This window comes from Cucurbita pepo, chromosome LG16 (genome assembly GCF_002806865.2).
Source record: "Cucurbita pepo subsp. pepo cultivar mu-cu-16 chromosome LG16, ASM280686v2, whole genome shotgun sequence".
Taxonomy (NCBI): domain Eukaryota; kingdom Viridiplantae; phylum Streptophyta; class Magnoliopsida; order Cucurbitales; family Cucurbitaceae; genus Cucurbita; species Cucurbita pepo.
The window spans coordinates 4,845,184-4,863,868 of record NC_036653.1 but is presented as its reverse complement, the minus strand read 5'-3'; the positions used below and the strand labels follow the sequence as shown (position 1 = coordinate 4,863,868).

Below are 18,685 nucleotides of genomic sequence, written 5' to 3'. Positions count from 1 at the left end.
ATTTTCTATGTTTTCAGATGGACCTACTTGCATTTCACCTTGGACTTGATTCGAGACTCGCTTCATAGAGCACGATATCCTTCAGCTTGGCCAGTTCCTGACCCTAGCCTCGGATCCACTTAGCTTCATACTGCAGGACTTTCGTCAAAGCAGTTGCTTACCGAGCACCTCGCCATCATTTTTCCACATGGAAGTATGTTAAGATTTGCAGTCACAGCTCCAAATTCATTGGCTGTTTTCTTTTTCTTGCCCTTGAAAGTTTTGAGGATCATTTATCCGAGCTAAAATTTTTACTCGGTGCAATAGTGTGAGATCCCACATCGGTTAGAGAGGGGAACAAAGCATTCCTTATAAGGGTGTGGAAACCTCTTCCTAGCAGACGCATCTCAGAACCTTGAGTGGAAGTCCGGAAGGGAAAGTCCAAAGAGGACAATATCTGCTAGCGGTGGGCTTGGGCTGTTACAAATGATATTAGAGCCCGGCACCGAGCAGTGTGTCAGCGATGACATTGGGGCCTCCAAGGGGGTGGATTGTGAGATCCCACATAGGTTGGAGAGAGGGATGAAGTATTCCTTATAAGGGTGTGGAAACCTCCTTCCTAGCAGATGCGCACTCGAAAGAAAAAATAAAATAAAAAAACAAGAATTTTAAAACTTTAAGGGAAAACCCGAAAAGAAAAATCCAAAGAGAACAATATTCGTTAGATAATTAGCGGTGAATAAGGCGTTGTTTGCAAAAAAAATCAAATTTTTATTTCAACTGATATTTGTCAGGCTGTTCAAGTGGCTTTGTAACTCTCCACTTTTTCTAATCTAACCATTTACATACAAAATTTTCCTTATACACTAAGATGAAGAGGAAAAAATTGTCAAAACTGTGAGGAGAATTGCTCCTTGTTCATAAATCATTCATGAAGTGTGCAGTCTAGAAGTGACATAAATGAATGCTTCTTCTTTGCAGGGAATCGTCAAACCCCCAATTGGTTGGCTGAATCCAAACTCTTCTTCAGCCCTATCGAGCAAGTCTACGAACAAAGGATGACTCAAGTACGATATCGGAACGAAAAACCGCTTTCTCTCGGTTTCTCCTACGTAAACCGGAATGTGACCTTTCGGAACATTAGACTGACATACTGCAGAAACAGACTGCATCTTGAGAATTTGCTTGGCAGCGCCAAGAAGTACCGAAAGCAAACGAATTCCCATCGCTAAATTTGATTGAAGTAAGACGACAGCAACAACAACAACGACGACGACGACGAAGAACTTCAAACGGGTATTGAATATGGATGTAGAAGTAGCTATAGCTAGTAAACTTCAATGCTTGGATGAGAAAATGTGAGAGATCTAAGTTGGAGATCAGCTGTTTGTTTGGTATCTATATATAGGCAACCAAGAAAGCTGGCTTCATCAATGGCTCACATGGGTTGCTCATTTGAACCAATTTATGGTAAGGTGGCCCCATCAGCCACAACATATGAAGCTCATATTCTTAACAAAGTGGGTCGCAGATACTTGGAGGTACTTCCAAATAGCATTACAACCATGTCAAGAAAACTAGATATTGCCCCCAATAAAGGCTTGGCGTCGCCCAACACTTGGCACAAATTTGGGGGCTGATATCTCCACATCCACAAAATTCTTGTTTGTGGCCGAGGGCTGGTATCTCCAAGTTGGTACACACTTGGAGCGTTTATGTTTGGAATGTGCGGCGTAGACACTGCAAATAATTTACTAATATAAGGTAGGATCATCTTGTGGACGTCTTGTTACATAATTGAAGGGACAGATTTTGAGCAAGCGGATTTTCTCCGGACCGGTTGACTAGTGAGTCTGTTGTCTCCACGGCCTTTTCTTTTGTCGTGAGTTAGATTGAATCAAGACATTTTTTAGACTTAATTTATTTACTAAATTATTCTTATCAATCAGGGAATTCAATCCGACCCAACTATAAAAATTTTAGTTGAGTTGGTTTGGACTATTGGATCATTAATTCTGTAATGACCCAGATACACCGCTAGCAGATATTGTTCTCTTTGGGTTTTCCCTTTCGGGCTTTATCCAATCGATGTGGGACCGCCCCCCAATCTACCTCCTTTGGGGCTCAACGTCCTTACTGGCACACCGCCTCGTGTCTACTCTCCTTTGGGGAACAACGAGAAGGTTGGCACATCGTCCGGTGACTGACTCTGATACCATTTGTAACGATCCAGATCCACTGCTAGCAGATCTTGTCCTCTTTGGACTTTCTCTTTCGGGCTTCGCTTTAAAACGCGTCTGCTAGGAGAAGGTTTTCACACCCTTATGGACAGGTATATATATATATATTTTGAAATATTTATTTGTTAAACATTTATTATTTATTTTTAAACATTTAACAGGTATATATATTTTTTTTAACAATAAATTTAGTCCCGAATTTGAATCTTAGATTTTGCATTAAATTTTAATTAATATTAATTAGTTTTGATTTACTAGTTTTTTTTTTCTCCTTAAATCTTAAATTTTGTATAAATTTTAAATTAACATTTATATTTTATAATTTTGTAAGTTGTATTTCAAATATTTTTCCCATTACTTGTTTTGATTTTTTTTTATAAAATATTTGTTAAAAATACTCCAAAATTACAGGATTTTTTGGGCAGGTATTTTCGTTGGCTTATTTAAAATAACCAATAATTTTTTTTTTTTTTTTTTTTTTTTTATAATAAAAAGTCCTAAAAACCGAACCAAAATCGATCGACTCAAACCGGTTTATATAGAAAGTTAACTCAGCCATCGGTTTGCTGACCGAATATTATGGTTCGTTTTTCGACCGAACCAAACCGAACAGGGCTAGGTCTCCAACCCAGAAGTAGGGTTTTTCCATCGGCGCATTTTATCCGCACTTCTTCTTCATAAAACCCCCACTTCTTCTTGACCTAATTCGCTGCGCCGTTGATCTCCGGTTCGATCAGTTTCTACGCTGTTCTCAAGTCGTCTTCTATCCTTATCCTTCCTCTTCTTCTTCCCCTTCGTAAATGCTTCTGTTCATATTGTTTGCCTCATTTTTCTGATTATTGTTTTGCGTTTGTGTGCAACAGGAAGGAGTAAAGAACTTGAAATCAAGAAGAAAAATGTCAGCGTGAGTTGAAACTTGTTTATTTTACTGGCTGCTAACTTTCCCCTTAAATTCTCATGGTTGTTTTTATTTTGAAGTTGTTGAATGCCTGCCCGTTCTTTCGTTTTTTGTATTGCTTCATTTGTGTATTAGTTATTGGCGATGCCTTGTAATCAATTATTCGAATGCCCACTATTTTGGAGTGTGAATATGAAAAAGGCTGTGAATGGTAACTTGTTTTGGGCTTAGGCCATATAGAATACGTGATTCGTGTGTGGATTGATAGATAGTGACTGAGGAGCCAAGATCTTTGTTGTTCCTGTCTAGCAGTGAATTAGTATTGAGATTTCTGTTGTTGTTGGCTTAGTAGTTGCTGCAAATCGCCATGTATTGCCCTCAATTGCCTGATTAACTAGATTTCTTATGCAGTGATGAAGGTGCAGTTGTTGTCGAGGCTCCGGCCCCAGCTCTCGGTGAGCCGATGGACATTGAGACTGCTTTGCAGCTTGTTCTTAGAAAATCATTAGCTCATGGTGGGCTTGTTCGAGGCCTACATGAGAGTGCTAAAGCAATTGAGAAGCATGCTGCTCAGCTCTGCGTCTTGGGAGAAGACTGCAACCAGCCAGATTACGTTAAACTTGTCAAGGCACTTTGTGCGGAGCACAATGTGAACTTGATGACAGTTCCAAGTGCAAAGACCCTTGGCGAGTGGGCTGGTGTAAGTGTTTATTCTATCTAGCCATGGAGATAAAATTGGTTTAACTTTTGCTGGGTTTTTTTACTATGATTGAACCTATACCTGCCAATGCTTGGCTAAATGTTCTTACCTTTTGATACTTAAACATGATATAATCTCTTCGTTTTTGCTTGTAATATTTGCATTCTACATCATATGCTTGATTTTAATTTCAAGATCCAATTAATATGTGTATACCAGCACTACTACGAAACACTTTCCCTCATCTGAGTTCACGATGAATATTCGTATTCATTTTCTTTGCATTTGTTCCAATGCAGCTATGCAAGATTGATTCTGAAGGAAAGGCTAGGAAGGTCGTCGGGTGCTCATGTGTCGTTGTTAAGGTACGCGCCGTGTCCATCACCTATGGAGAAAATGATCTATTCCATGTTCTTTTGTTTTCAATACAATTTTTGTTGTTTACTTGAATTTTGAATCTCTACCCCCAGGACTTTGGGGAGGATCACGAGGCACTTCACATTGTCCAGAAGCACGTGAGTTCAAGTTGATTATTACAATGGTGTTTGTTGGTGTCAGTAAGAAAGTTTTTGATCTTTAGTTATGCTTAGGTTGGTTCCCTGTTGCTGCTGAACACGTTTTTACCCTATAATGTTTTTCTTTGTTCATTGATTGGAAAGATTTTTGGCAAACAGCACACAATTTATTTATGAAGAGAGTCTCCTTGCCAAGGGTAAAAGGGAATTGATTTTTTTTTTATCATCTATTTACTAGTCATTAAGATTTACCTATTTCTGTTCTGTATGGAGGATAATGCAAGTCTTAGTTCTTTTTCCTACACAGCTCAGGCCATCAGTGTTGTTAAGTTTTGTTGTCTGAGGGTAATTTCAAAATTGGAATCCTGATCAATGGAAATTTGTCTATTACTTGTTGGAGGTGTAGGGATTTGATTATCAAGTGTTGGCTAAACGATTTTGAAAAAAACACACTTAGCCTTGTCATTTTTCGATTCAAAACTATTTGGAGTAGAAATCTTTTTGAAAATTTAGATGGGAGTTAAATTTATGGGATGATATTAGGTAAGTTATATGCTGAGATTTATTTCCTTAAACCTCTAGAAAACTATCAGTTCAATGCTGAGATTGTGTAAAATAAAAGTTCTTTGAAGGTGTGAATCATTACGGATCAACTTAATTATCTACTTATGTTCAATGGCTAAGACTCTTGGTTGGGTGTTTGAGTATAATTCTTCAGATGGCTTTGCTGAACTCAGAAACATTACTCCAACCCACCTCGCAGCCCAAGCTGTTGCACAGAATTGAATGCTTCAAGGCAGAGTGCTTCACATGGAAATTGAAAAAAAGAAAATATGATCTCCATGTGATCTGCTTATAATGAAAGACCCAACTGTTGCATTCCTGGACTCTGATATCTGATTTGGCCCATACCATTGCTTCCTAGTCTTCCTTTCCTAGTCATGGAGCCTCTCAGTTTGGAACTGTGATTGGACTGTCGTAGTTATGAGATCCCACATCGATTGGAGAAGGGAATGAAACATTCTTTATATGGGTGTGGAAACCTCTCTCTAGTACGTGCTTTAAAACCGTGAGGTTGATGGCGAGGCGTAATAGACTAAAGCGAACAATATTTGCTAGCAGTGTGAGCTGTTACAAAATACGGATGGCTCAACCCAACAAAACCCTTGGAACAATCTTGGTTCATATTAGAATGATGGGGTTATTTGATACATCACAACCTCTTACTAGGTTCCATCCAAAGATAACTCACCACTCAATTTGCATTGGACAGAAAATATATTGTTGGAATGCAACTAAAGTCCTACATTAGCTTGGAAAGAGTGGAAAGAGGAAGATCATGGGTAATGCAACATCTCCATTGGTATAAACAAAAAAGAATATAGATTAAGTCTCATGCCTTTCTTTTAGTCTCAGTTATGTAAAGTTCGTCAGCTATACCACACTAGTGTCATAGCCACTTTACCGTATAAACTGCATAGGGGGGTCTCTTGCTACATTCCCTGGTTTACCATCTTTAGAAACTTTCTGCCATGATGAATCAGAGATGATGGCAAATGAAATCCCATTTCTAAATTTGTTGCAGAAAAGTTTCTCGAGTGGTTGTGGACGACACATCTAAAGAGGAGGCGAGAACCCTCTAAAAAGATTTCTCTGGTTGATGAATATGTTCAGAGTCTAATTGTGTGTTTGAAGGCTCACTTGTGTTTGTGACTGCTGAGTGGTGCATGCTTCATTTCTAATGGACATGCGGTTGATACAATGTCACTACAAATGTACACACGTTTCACTCGTGGCAAAAAGAAGCAGTCATGTATGGAACCCATTAGTTAAAATTTTCTTTATGCAGTTTTCGTATTCTAAAGAGTCTTCCACTTCATTTCGGAGGATGATCTTTCGTGATTGAGTCATGATTCTATTGATATAGCAATAGTGGTAAAGACTCCACTTTCATTTCTATTGTTTAGTTATCTTCTTTGTTTCATGAGAATGATCGTTCATGATTGTGTCATGATTCCATTGATCTAACTATGGTTGTAAAGACAATGCTTTCATTTCTATTTTTTTAGTTATTTCTTTTGTTTCAAGAGGGTGTTCCTCCACGATGAGTCATAGTTCCATTGATGTAGCAATGGTCATTATACAACTTGTATAAATGGTCATAAACATCAATGAAAATAGTACGAACAAATTTCAATTTAGTCTCGAGTACTTTTAACTTAGAGGTATTAAAGTTCCTTCTATCTGAGTCTTACAATTATTCAAAATAGGTTGAAAGAAAATTCTCCTTCCTCCACACAAATACCGTCTACCTCCACCTACGAGAGACCCTAACTCGATCGTAGGCTTGGGCCTGTAACAGTGATGTTCTAGATTGTTGTTAGGAAGACCCTTTCATCGCTTTGATCAACATAGAAAAGAACTCTACATCTCTCTTACACACGCACGCACACTAAAAACATCCAAAACAAAGACTAGTGGAAATTGCACAGCCATGTGATCGACTTTCTAGGAAAGAGCTTATGGCTATATCATTGAACCTAATTTTCAGGTTGAATGAGGGACAGGGTGGATAATGTATTTTCATCAAATCAAAAATTATATCGTGTTTGGGTGCATATCAGTCCATCATAGTGACCAGCTGGTTGAGTTGTAAAGACAAACAATGGAACAAGGATGAGTTATGCTTTTCACTGTCTAATGGAGTTAAGTAGAGTTGCATCTAACTTTGAGCAGCTGGCATAGCTGGACTTTCCTAGCTCAACTCTAAAATGGATTGAATCTTATCATAGATTGTGGTTTGTGGGACTCTAAAAGACCACACCACAATGCGTCGAAGTTTCGTTTGTTTTGTTACTTCATGACTCAAAGCGCGTAGAAGATGAATATTTTGAGACCACAATGCGTAGAAGATGAATCTTATCATACATTGTAGTTTGTGGGACTCTAAAAGACCGCATTGCGTCGAAGTTTCGTTTGTTTTGTTACTTCATGACTCAAAGTGCGTAAAAGATGAATATTTTGAGAGACCGGTCTCTCCCCATCGTCGTGATATGGCAATGATGGCTCGTGACTCACGACAACCAACAACAACGTGCCATGTGTGTCCGCTTTGACTCGTTATGTATCGCCGTCAGCTTCAAGGTTTTAAACGGCATATGTTAGGTAGAGGTTTCCACACCTTTATAAGAAATGTTTCATTCCCCTCCCATTCCAACCAACGTGGGATCTCACAATCCACCCCCTTAAGGGCCAGTGTCTTCGTTGGCACACCACTCAATATTTGGCTATGATACCATTTGTAACGGATAGGTTTCCACACCCTTATAAAGAATGCTTCGTTCCCCTTCCAACCGATGTGGGATCTCACAATCCATTCCCCTTGGGGCCCAATGTCCTCATTGGTACACCACTCAGTATCTGCCGATACTATTTGCAACTCTGATACCATTTGTAATGGATAGGTTTCCACACCCTTATAAGAAATGCTTCGTTTCCCTTCCAACCGACGTGGGATCTCACAATCTACTCTCTTTGGGGCCCAGTGTCCTCGTTGGTACACCACTCAGTATCTGCCGATACTATTTGCAACAGTCCAAATTCACTGTTAGCAAATACTGTATTTGCCAACACTATTTATAACAGTCTTAAGTCCACCGCTAGCGAATATTGTTCATTTTGACCCATTATGTATCGCAGCCTCATGATTGACCCATTATGTATCGCAGCCTCATGATTTTAAACTAGAAATGTTCAGTGGATCGCATCCTCATGATAATGTTCAGTGGTATTTCTCGGTTTTGGAGCTTTGGATTTTGATTTTGAACTAGAAATGTTCAGTGGTATTTCTCCGTTTTGGATTTCTACAACGCTTCTAGTCTTGGTCGTCGGACGGTTGGTCACCATGCCCCTATCCACTCCCTTAAATAAGGAGAACATCTACATGTGAGAGGACCCAATGCAGTGCCCAATGGCTAAAAATGGACCTCTGGTGTTGAAAATAGGCCTAGAAACAGCTACTGTGAACAAGTATGGCACAGAACTGTGTATCAATTCGCAGTAAGGCACTTGGATTTAAATGTACTACAGTTGGAAAGTTGTTAATATCCACTCCCTTAATTCAATTGTTCCTGGTCTTCTGATTGGCCTGTCTTAAATCATGAACAGAGACCAACAAAAACCTGGGAGTTCATAAAACTTTCCATAATTATTATGTTCATGTCAACAGAATAGTTACTTTTCAAGAACTTTGAATCTTAATGCTACTTTTGGATTGAACAGTAAATTTTTTAGGTATAATGCTAATTCATCAGAGCATAAACAAGAGAATGATACAAAAAAGTTGTATTTGTATTAGAAATTTTGGTGAAAAATTCACCATTCCAACACCGCTAATTACACATCCGAAGGCAGTGTAATTGGGTTCCATCAACATTCTAACATCAGTCAGAATGCAAAAATCAGCAACAACATAAGGATCTCCAAGAAAAAAAAAAGGAAAAAGAGTAAGCCAAAGGCAAAAATCGAGAATCGTCCTAGTTCTTCATGGATTTAAGAGGATTGCAATCTAGAAGTGAGATCGATAAACGCATCTTCTCCACAAGGAATCGTCAAACCGCCTTCTGGATGATCAAATCCAAACTCTTCCTCCGCTCGATTTAGAAGCTGTTGAAACGAAAGATGATTCAAATACGAAATCGGAATCACAAATCGCTTCCTCTGAAACTCTCCAACGTAGACGGCCACATGACCTTTCGGAACCGCCGATGCATTTCCCGAGCTCCTCTTCAGCAATTGCTTGGCCTGAGGAATCAAAGACGATGGAAGACGAAATCCCATGGCTGAATCTGAGTATTGATTGAAGAGAAAAATAGATGTGATTTGAGTGTTCGATTTTGATTTTGAGAGTGCTAGGGTTTTGAATTTATAGGGAGGGAAAAGGGGTGGGGCTGCTGAGCGGTGGTTGGCCATTGGAGGGCCCTCCAAATGGAGAAATTAATGAAAATATAGTATTAATTAATGGTGTACTATATCCACTTCATTATTAAAGTGATGTTGATTAAGATAGGCTGTCAACTCAATTGAATAATTATCGGAATCAAATGCACTTGTCGACGACCAACTCGAGTCAGATTTAAAAATCAAGAGATCAGGTCGAGATATATAATTTAGTTTTGATACGGCACACACCATATTAGAATAAGTTGTCAAGTCCATTGATTTTTTTAAATTAAATGTACTGCCAATAAACTCGAGTTATTTTGAAAAACAAGTCAGATTAAGAATTATAGTTAAGTTAGAGATGTCCACTTTATCGGTCCCGAATGGAGAGAGGATTCTCCGTTTAAACGAAAATAGGTGAGAGAGTGAGGAACAATTTTTACGTTAGATAAATGGGGTCGGGGACGGGATTATATTCCCCATCCTGTATATGCCCAATTCTTCGCCCCACTTAATATAAATATATTTTCAATACTCTGTAAATTTTATTTAATTATTAAACTAATATTAAATTTTAATTTTTTTTTTAGAATTGGCTTATAAAATATATTAATTTTTTAGGATTTTTTTGTTTACAATATTTTTATATTTGAAAATGAAAACTTTAAAATAACTATTTAAAAAAAATATATAATAGACCCGTAAAAATTATCTATGAATAACTTGATCTCTTTGTGGGATTCTCCGCCCCGATCTCCGCAAGAATAAAAGGAGAATTTTCCGGGAATGGGAAGAAAATAGGTGGCAGAACATCTCTATTTACAATTTGATACACAATTTCTGAATGAATTGTCAACCTCATTAAATAACTTTTTAAGTCAAATGTATCATTCATGAACTGAGTCAGTTTCAAAAATCAAGTTAGGTGCGAAAGTATGATAAATTTTAAATATTTAAATAAAATTAGTTAGAAATTATTGTTATAATGTACTATTTCATAGTTATTAATTGATAAAATATCTTTTAAAAAATTATAATTATAGATTATTGCACATGGTATACTCATAAACCTTTTTTTTTTATAAATAAATATTTATATAAGAACATGGTAAGAGCTAATAATTATTAGTTTTTTATAACTAATAATTAATAGTTTATGGGAATATTTTAAAACTACAATAAATATTAATTGAAATATAATTAGAAATATTTAAGTATGTACTTTGAATGTGAACGAATCACATGGCTTCAACTGCCCCAATTTGGATATGAAAGATTAAACAAACATATAATTTGATTTATTTATTTATTTATTTTATACCTATTTTATTATTGGAATTGAATAATATAATAATAATGCAACATTTAAAAATATTTTTTTTTAGCCATCAACAAATGTTGGATGAAAGTCCCACATCGGCTAATTTAGAGAATGATCATGAGTTTATAATAAAAGAATACTATCTCCATTGATCTGAAACATCATACTATGGTAGGGAGGTGTGTTCATTAACAATAAATAATATTTATATAATTTTTTATTATTTTTTTTTAAAGATTATGCTTCACAACGATGAATCCATTAGTTGTACAGATTATCGTATAATCCAATCCAAACAGCTAGAACTCCACATACACCAGATGGCGAAATCATACTCCATATCTGTTCAAATTTGATTCGATTCAAATCAATTCAAGATACCTTTACTTTGCTACAAGCTCACATGCTAGAATCTGTTCTACACAGTTCGAATTTATCATCAATTTGTACGTTGTAGGCTCGCCACGACGCCATTGTCTTCCAGGTGCGACATGACATTAATCTTCCATAGCTTCACGCGTCCTTTCGTATTGTACTGATCTCTTTGAAGTGAAGGTACGAAAACGTTCATACAACGATTGTAATTAATGAAATCGATAGTCGGTTCATAATTTCCCAAGTGTGATTGAGAGATACCTAATGCACAAATGCTATATTGTATTACAATTTATTATCTCAGTTTTCTGTACCCCGATACATTGGTGGATCGATGTCTGATTCTAGCAAGAGAGGGAAAATATGTTACTCCAGTGAACGACATTGAGTAAGTATTGCTAACCTGTATTGCAAAATGGTTGAAGTTTAGGTTTCTTGATTGGATGTAGTTGATAGCGAATGTGTATTGTAAAATGATTGCGTATGGTTTATTTTATCTCTGTTGGTGAACAGAATTAAGTTTAGATATCTTGATTGGATGTGGCTGAACCTACTTTGGGCATCTGCCATACCAGATGGTATGGCTGGAGTCTCGTGTGTTTCCTAGGAAGTGTGTTGGATGGAAACTATGATAGTGATGGAATCCATTTCCTTTGTACACTTGTAGGAGAAGAAAATTGTGTCTGTCACAACAGTAACAAACTCCATTATGATGCGGATCGATTTGATTTCCCCTGCACAATTGTGTGCGGGACTTGCAGATCTATGACGTAAAAAAGAAAGAAAACATGATTGGTTATGTTGGATTAGATTGCATGTAGGCAAACAAAGAGAGTTATTTGTTTGAAGTAGACATGTTAAGTTGATAAACCATGGTTTCTGATGTTGGTCGTTAAGGTTTTCTCTCTCTAACTTAGCTTATACAATCTTTTAGCTCTCTCTCCCCCTTGAACATCCGAGGAAGAAAATCACATTTGCGTGCTTAAGTCGTGTAATGTGTTGGTGAAATCATTTAAATTTTGAGTTTCCCACTCAACGTTTGCCCATGTCAATATTGCACCAAAGAGGAAAAAATATCGACCGCAAGGACTTCAATAGAATCCAGAGAGGGAAATAAACAAATATACAATGGAGTTCATGAGTTGAAGGGACAAAGTTTTCTCTGTTGTCAGCGTTTCAGGTGGAACGACAGTTTCCCTCTTTCTGTAGTCATTTAGATTTACTTCCAATGCAATAAGTTCTACTCTGGTTTCTAGAATTAGAAACGAAAAATTAAGGTTAGGGTAACTGTGTGGAGGGGTTGATGTTTTCTCTCCATCTCTGATGATGTATGCAACGTAGAAGTAAGTAAGAGCAATGCTGCAGGGAATTGTCAGACCACAAATTGGATGGTTGAATCTCAAAAGTTTCCTCAGCCCTTTTTACCAAGGAGGGGGGTGGGGGGTGGTGGTGTTCAAGTAAGCAGCTGGAACCACAAATCTGTATCTGAATTTCCCCAAATAGACTTCGGAAATTTTAGACTTCTTCTGGGTAGAAGCACCCTGCAGTTTGAGAATTATTTGGTGTTACGAAGAATTAAATGCAAACATATTCCATCTTCAAGCTTGCTTGAATTGAAAGCAGAACGAGCGAATCTTGGTGGTAGCGTGCTTGCTGTGAATTTGAAGTAGAAAACTTCAATACTTGGATGAAAGTTCTCTGTGATTTGACTAGGAAGAGTTGTTGTTAAGTTGTTTTGAACTATATATAGAGTGATCAAGACAAGGTGAGAACGAAAGAATATCAAAATAGGAGTCCGGGAGACCTTCTTTATTCGAGGTCTCTCATGGGCTTGCCAAATTGGTTGGAACATACTTCTTTTCTTATTTGGCCTGACTTCTGGTTGCAAAGACCCACTTGTTTGAATGGAAGATAATAGAGTAGAAAACAAGTGGTCAAGGAAAACGGAAAACGGAAAACGGAAAACCAAATGCTGTGACCAAGAAAATAGACAGACCAAAAAAGAAAACACCTGATGAGAAACTTTTGATCACTTGTTCTGCCTCACTGATCCAATGCAATAGCTAAGAAATTAGACCACCACGAAAGTACATTTTGGTATGTACATAAGATACGCAACTTTGTATAGGCACTTCAAGTCCCTTTTAATTGACTCTTTAATTAGCAATATCATCATACAACTTTACTGGTTTGTATCTATTACTGCACCACCAAACAGGAATTTGCGTATTCTATATGAATTGTCTTTAGTTAGCACTTCTACCTCTCTTAAAATTAAGAGAAAATGTCAACCAAATCATTTATACTTGCTACAAAAATGATGGTATATAGTCATTTTATAGGTTTAAGTCAGTCTAGCAAATCTAGAAGATATTAGTATTCAAGTCAAGGATGATGAAGAGTTTGGAAGATTGATGCTTCAAGTTTGTTTTCCGGAAGATATTAGTATTCAAGTAAAAGTTGATGGAAGAGTTTACAAGATTGATCCTTCAAGTTGTTTTTGGTCAAGTGACTGACCAAGGAGCTTGATATTATTTTTCCTATGCTGAAAGCCTTGCTCACAGCTGTTCGAAAATCCAAAAGTCCCAAGAAGATTAGTATGCTCATATGGACTTTTCTATACAAGGATCTAAATACACCCGAATAACTTGAAAAGAAAAAGACTAAAATGTTGAAAATACCTCTAAACTTTTCAATATTTCATTAATATTCCCTAATTTTTTTTTTTCAATACACTTACGGTTAGTTTTTGACGAAAACCCTTACTCTTTTGTTTAAAAAAATACTTCTGAACTTCCTAAAATTTCACCAATACTCTTAAACTTCAAAAAAAGGTTAAAAATACCCTTACTATTAGTATATGGATGGTAAAGAGAATTGATATATGTGAGTTTGTGTTCATCAATTCGAAACATCTGACTCGTGATAATGGTTATTTAAGAAGTAGAGCTTGGTTGATACCTTAGGCAAGGAAGAAAGTTCCTTGAACCTAAATCTACAAGAGGAGAATGGAAAATCTACAAGGGGAGAATGGAAGAAGGGGGAAGTGTTGGGGTTTAGATAAATAGTTTTTGTAGTAGTAAATACATTTTTGAACTTTTCTGAAAAGTTGGTATTAATGCAATATTTGAAAATTCAAAGATATATTTAAAATGCGGTATCAACGATTTCCATCCATCCATCTAGATTTGAATGAAACAAAATATTTTTATTCCAATTATTCAAGTGTAAGATATAGGAGAAAGACATAATACATGAAAGGAAAATATCGTATCAAGAATAAAATAAAATATTAATGGTTTTACAGCTCACAACCAATATGCTCATTGTGAGAAAATTATGAGAAAACAATGTAGGTCAGCTTTCATGTGAACTTCACATAGGCTTGTTGAGCAATAAAAGAAGAAGAAGGGAAAAAAGAATGTAGGATCTCACAATCTGGATCAAGAACAGTGGATTTTTTCTCTACTTCTGACTATGTTTAACCTTATTGTCTCATTCAGGTTCAGCTTTGTGGGACTCCAACGGCTGTACTGATATACATATTACAAAGGCTTAGCTGCCAAGTCCGGTTTTGTTATATTTTCACCCGGATGATTTAGTTTTTCTAATTAGATTGATATTCAATACATTCAGACAGAAATAATCTATGCTATTAAATGGTGTGCTCATGTTGTATGCTGACAAGGCAAAAAGTAAGGGGAATGGTTTAGATGTTTCAGGCATGTCTCTAACAAAAGTGATCAACTATTGGTTTTGTTATGTGCTTAGCGTCATTAAGTTTTTACTTGGCCACAATTTTCAGCTCAAATGGGTCCTCTATTGGCTGGTTTTCCAAAGAGTTAGGTGACTTTGTTTACCCAATATTATATCTTAAATATCGGAAGATTATTATCTGGGAGACAGGACCATGTGATACAGTAGACTTCACAAGCACTTGCCTTCTAGTAGGCCTCATTCAAAGATTTCTCACCTCCCATTTCTTAGAACAAGCTAATGTCGGCATCTTTCTTCTATATGTACATGTTTTCAAGTCCCAAGCAACCCAGATCTCAAACTTTCAACCGCCCTCCAAGTTTTCTCATTCTAAATACTTTGACTTCCTGTTCTGAATAACAAAACCATGGGTTTTCATTTTGCGAAAACTGTAAATGCTGTGCAAAAGCTAGGACTTTCTTCTCTAGCAACAAACCAAGAATCATCAGTTGTCCGCAAAGGTTATTGTGCAGTTTATGTCGGAGAGAACCAAAGGAAGCGATTTGTGATTCCAATAGCTTACTTGAATCGAGCATTTTTCAAAAACTTGCTCAGTCAAACTGAAGAAGAATTTGGTTACAATCACCCTATGGGAGGTCTCACCATTCCCTGCAATGATGATACATTCATTGATCTCATCTCTCATTTGAATTAGTTGGGAAAGAAGATATATTGGTTAGACACAATCTGGTAGATTCGATTTTACCATTCTTCTGTACAGATTTTTGAGGGAGAGATAAAATGCCTCCCCAAATGGTGTATACTGGATTAGATATTCAAATCTTAGAAAATGAAGATATTCCATTCAAGTTCTTCTCTTTACATGTTTTTTCATTTTTGGACTCCTATGCATTATTTTTCCGTTAGCATAAACGTAGATAGATACTAATGTTATTCTTCTGCATGAATTTCATTTGAAAAATAGTTTCAAAGGACTGTGTAATCACCTTCATTATAGAGATTAGAATATATGAAGTCTACATAAAATAGAACATAGTCCAATTTTTTATGAACTCATATGAATCTTGTATTATTCTGTTACNCTATTAATCTGTTTATCGTCTTCGGTAGAACTTCAGTTTCATAGTTCTTCAAATCACCAGCATCGAAGTAGACAAATACATTGTATAAGCATCAGTAAATTTTATCTTAAAATGATTGTTTCTGGTTATTCTTATATTTCTTTTTCAATGTAATTAAATTTTGAGCAGCTTCCATGCCAGCCGATATGGATTAACCTGCATTGCATTTTTTTACTGAAACTTTGAACATATGGAAGTGTAATAATAACAAGGCCTGTTTCTCAGGATCTCTCTCTCTCTCTCTCTCTCTCTCTCTCTCTTTTTTACATTGAGAACACTGCAAAGCACCGTAATAATGGAGATTAAAATTCATATAATAGATTAGATTTTCACAATTTCAGTATAAAAAAATCCTATTTGGTTAGGTCGTGATAACAGATTAGATACGATTTCAACACATAAAGAGAGTTAATTGCTTCAAGATGACAAGTCAAAAAGCTTTGGTTTCTGGGAGGGGCACTTTAAAGTTCTTATTTATTTATTATTATTATTATTTACTTACGTTAAATATATTCTTTTCAGTTGTTTCAATCTGGGATTCCTACTCAAGATTCATCCATGTAATTGCATTCAACATAAGAATATGAGAACTTCGATGTAATTCAGAGAGAAAAATGGCATATATATTGAATGCGTTGATGGGGCATAGTTTTCTCTTTGAAAAAAAAGTCACTTTACTGCTCGGTGCAATTGCAGTTTTTATGTGCTATTGCCGTTTCAGGTGGGAAGATCAGTTTTCCACCCTAAATACAGTCATTTTGATGTACTTCCTATACATTGATATTCTACTATGACTAGGACAAGTTGAAAAAAAAAAAAAAAAAAAAAAAAAAAAACAGGTTGGCAAAACTGTGTGGATGGTTGATCTTTCTTCTCCATCTCTCATAATATCTGCAACCTAGAAGTGAGATCAATGAAGGTCTCTTCTCTGCAGGGAATTGTCAGACCACCCATTGGATGATTGAATCCGAACTCTTCCTCGGCCCTTTTTAGTAGGTTTAGAAAAGAAGGATGGTTCAAATAAGAAATTGGAACCACAAATCTCCTTGTTTGGATTTCCCCCACATAGACTGCAATATGTCCTTTGGGAATATTGGACTTTACTTTTGAAGAAGCGCCCTGCATTTTGAGAATTTGCTTGGTAGGAAGAAGAATTGAAGGCAAACGGATTCCCATTTTTAAATCTTCTTGAAGTGAAAGAAGAACAAGCAACTGTCAGTCGTTGTGGCCGATGTTGATCTTGAAGTAAAAATCTGCAATACTTGGGATGATAATCTATCTGCAGTTCGAGTTGGAAGATGGTTGTTCATTTGGTTTTTATGTATATAGAGAGTGAGGAAGAGGAGGTGTGAACAAAAGAATATCAAAGTAGGTGTCTGGTTGGACCTACATCATCAAGGCTCACATGGGGTTGCAAAATTGGTTGAAACACACTCGTTTTCTCATTTGGCGCAGCTTCTGATGGTACACATCCACTGTTTAATGGGAAGATATTAGAGAAGAAAACAAGTGGTCAAGGAAAACCAAAAATCAAATGCTGTGACCAAGAAAATAAACAGACAAAAAAATCAATGTGATAAGAAACTTTCAATCACAAGTTGCTGCATCATTTGCCCAATGCAATAGTAGCTGAGAAACGAGGGCACCACGAAGTACACTCCAGATTGTACATCAGGTACTCACCTTTGTACAATAAACTGTCTTGGCTCTCGTATAGGCACTTCAAATCCTCCTCACTAACTTCCTGTTCAGCAATATTATTATAACTTTACTGGTTTGTATCCATCAGATGCCCCCACCGAACAGGAAACCGAGTTTTCTACGTCTACAAGCACTGTCCTCAACATCAAGAGTTATTGGAGTAAGCTTGCACCATGCTTGATGTTTTCATATTGTTCAGTTAGTCCATAACTTAAGAATGACAATCTTTTGAAAAGCAATAGTTAAGGAAATGGTCAATCTATATTTTTAATTATTGGCTAAAAAATGCTTGATCCCTAATAGATGCTTATTTTTTTCTTATTAAGATCTCATTAAATGTTCAGAACTTGGACATCCACTCATTGAGAGGGAATGTTGCCGGTCAGCTTTCATGTGAACTTCAAAAAGGCAGGATCTCTCAATCTGCATCTGGTAAAATTTTCTCCACTTCCAGCTATGTTATAACCATCTTGAATATGTTTGTTGTCTAGGCTTATCGATTTGGTTTGTGAGACTCCAATAGCTGTACTAATATGTCATCAAAGATTAGCTGCCAACTTTGGTTTTGTTCATATCTTGAGCCAGTTGGTTTAGATTTTTTTAATTATATAGGCTTTCTTTCCATTTAGACAAACAATATATTCCATTAAATGAATGTTTCCCTGCTATTCGTTGGCATGGCAAATAATTAGGGGGACGGTTTTGTTGTCTCAGCCATTTCTCTAACAAAAGTATTATCGATTGCTTATGTAATGTGCTTAACTTAACTAACGAGCTTTCACTCGGCCACAATTTTCAGCTCAAATGGGTCCAGTATTTGCGGGGTTTACCAAAATGTTAGGTGACTTTGTTTTCCCGATATTATTTTCCAAGTAGCTGAAGATTATTATCTAGAGTACAATACCATGTGACACAGTATACTTCACAAGTACATGCCTCCTAGTTGGCCCCATTCGTAGATGTCTTACCACTCATTTCTTAGAGCAAGCTAGTGGCCACGTCTCCCTTTTTAATCTATATATACATGTTTTCAATTCCCAAGCAACTCAATTCTCAAACTTCCAGTTCACCACCAAGTTTTCCCTTTTTCTCTCAACTGCTATTGTTCTACTTCTACATTCCAAAATTCAACTCTTCCAACTTCCTTAGAGAAAAACAAAAAACCATGGGTTTCCAT

General features: G+C 36.6%; 4 protein-coding genes across 4 annotated transcripts; 1 reads left to right on the top strand and 3 right to left on the bottom strand.

The window, feature by feature from the left end:
- Positions 1 to 758: 758 nt before the first annotated feature.
- Positions 759 to 1,717, bottom strand: LOC111777303 (auxin-responsive protein SAUR21-like). Its single transcript, XM_023656840.1, has one exon. It carries the CDS (start codon positions 1,203 to 1,205, stop codon positions 909 to 911), a length of 297 nt encoding a protein of 98 aa, XP_023512608.1. The 5' UTR covers positions 1,206 to 1,717; the 3' UTR covers positions 759 to 908.
- A 1,151-nt stretch (positions 1,718 to 2,868) lies between these two features.
- LOC111777298 (40S ribosomal protein S12-like) lies at positions 2,869 to 4,661 on the top strand. The gene is made up of 5 exons (XM_023656835.1): positions 2,869 to 2,974; positions 3,083 to 3,123; positions 3,529 to 3,817; positions 4,117 to 4,182; positions 4,288 to 4,661. The coding sequence occupies exons 2-5, from the start codon at positions 3,116 to 3,118 to the stop codon at positions 4,345 to 4,347; spliced, it is 423 nt and encodes a 140-aa protein (XP_023512603.1). The 5' UTR covers positions 2,869 to 2,974; positions 3,083 to 3,115; the 3' UTR covers positions 4,348 to 4,661.
- Positions 4,662 to 8,661: 4,000 nt separating this feature from the next.
- LOC111777310 (auxin-responsive protein SAUR24-like) lies at positions 8,662 to 9,261 on the bottom strand. Its single transcript, XM_023656846.1, has one exon. The coding sequence runs from the start codon at positions 9,169 to 9,171 to the stop codon at positions 8,884 to 8,886; it is 288 nt and encodes a 95-aa protein (XP_023512614.1). The 5' UTR covers positions 9,172 to 9,261; the 3' UTR covers positions 8,662 to 8,883.
- A 6,507-nt stretch (positions 9,262 to 15,768) lies between these two features.
- Positions 15,769 to 17,482, bottom strand: LOC111777304 (auxin-responsive protein SAUR21-like). The gene has a single exon (XM_023656841.1). The coding sequence runs from the start codon at positions 16,981 to 16,983 to the stop codon at positions 16,690 to 16,692; it is 294 nt and encodes a 97-aa protein (XP_023512609.1). The 5' UTR covers positions 16,984 to 17,482; the 3' UTR covers positions 15,769 to 16,689.
- Positions 17,483 to 18,685: the final 1,203 nt, after the last annotated feature.

Bases quoted from the DNA above. Each gene is read 5' to 3' on its own strand.
- LOC111777303 (XM_023656840.1), bottom strand. From the start codon at position 1,205: ATGGGAATTCGTTTGCTTTCGGTACTTCTTGGCGCTGCCAAGCAAATT.
- LOC111777298 (XM_023656835.1), top strand. The intron at 3,818-4,116 runs GTAAGTGTTTAT...GTTCCAATGCAG, and splicing joins CCCTTGGCGAGTGGGCTGGT to CTATGCAAGATTGATTCTGA. The intron at 4,183-4,287 runs GTACGCGCCGTG...CTCTACCCCCAG, and splicing joins GCTCATGTGTCGTTGTTAAG to GACTTTGGGGAGGATCACGA.
- LOC111777310 (XM_023656846.1), bottom strand. From the start codon at position 9,171: ATGGGATTTCGTCTTCCATCGTCTTTGATTCCTCAGGCCAAGCAATTG.
- LOC111777304 (XM_023656841.1), bottom strand. From the start codon at position 16,983: ATGGGAATCCGTTTGCCTTCAATTCTTCTTCCTACCAAGCAAATTCTC.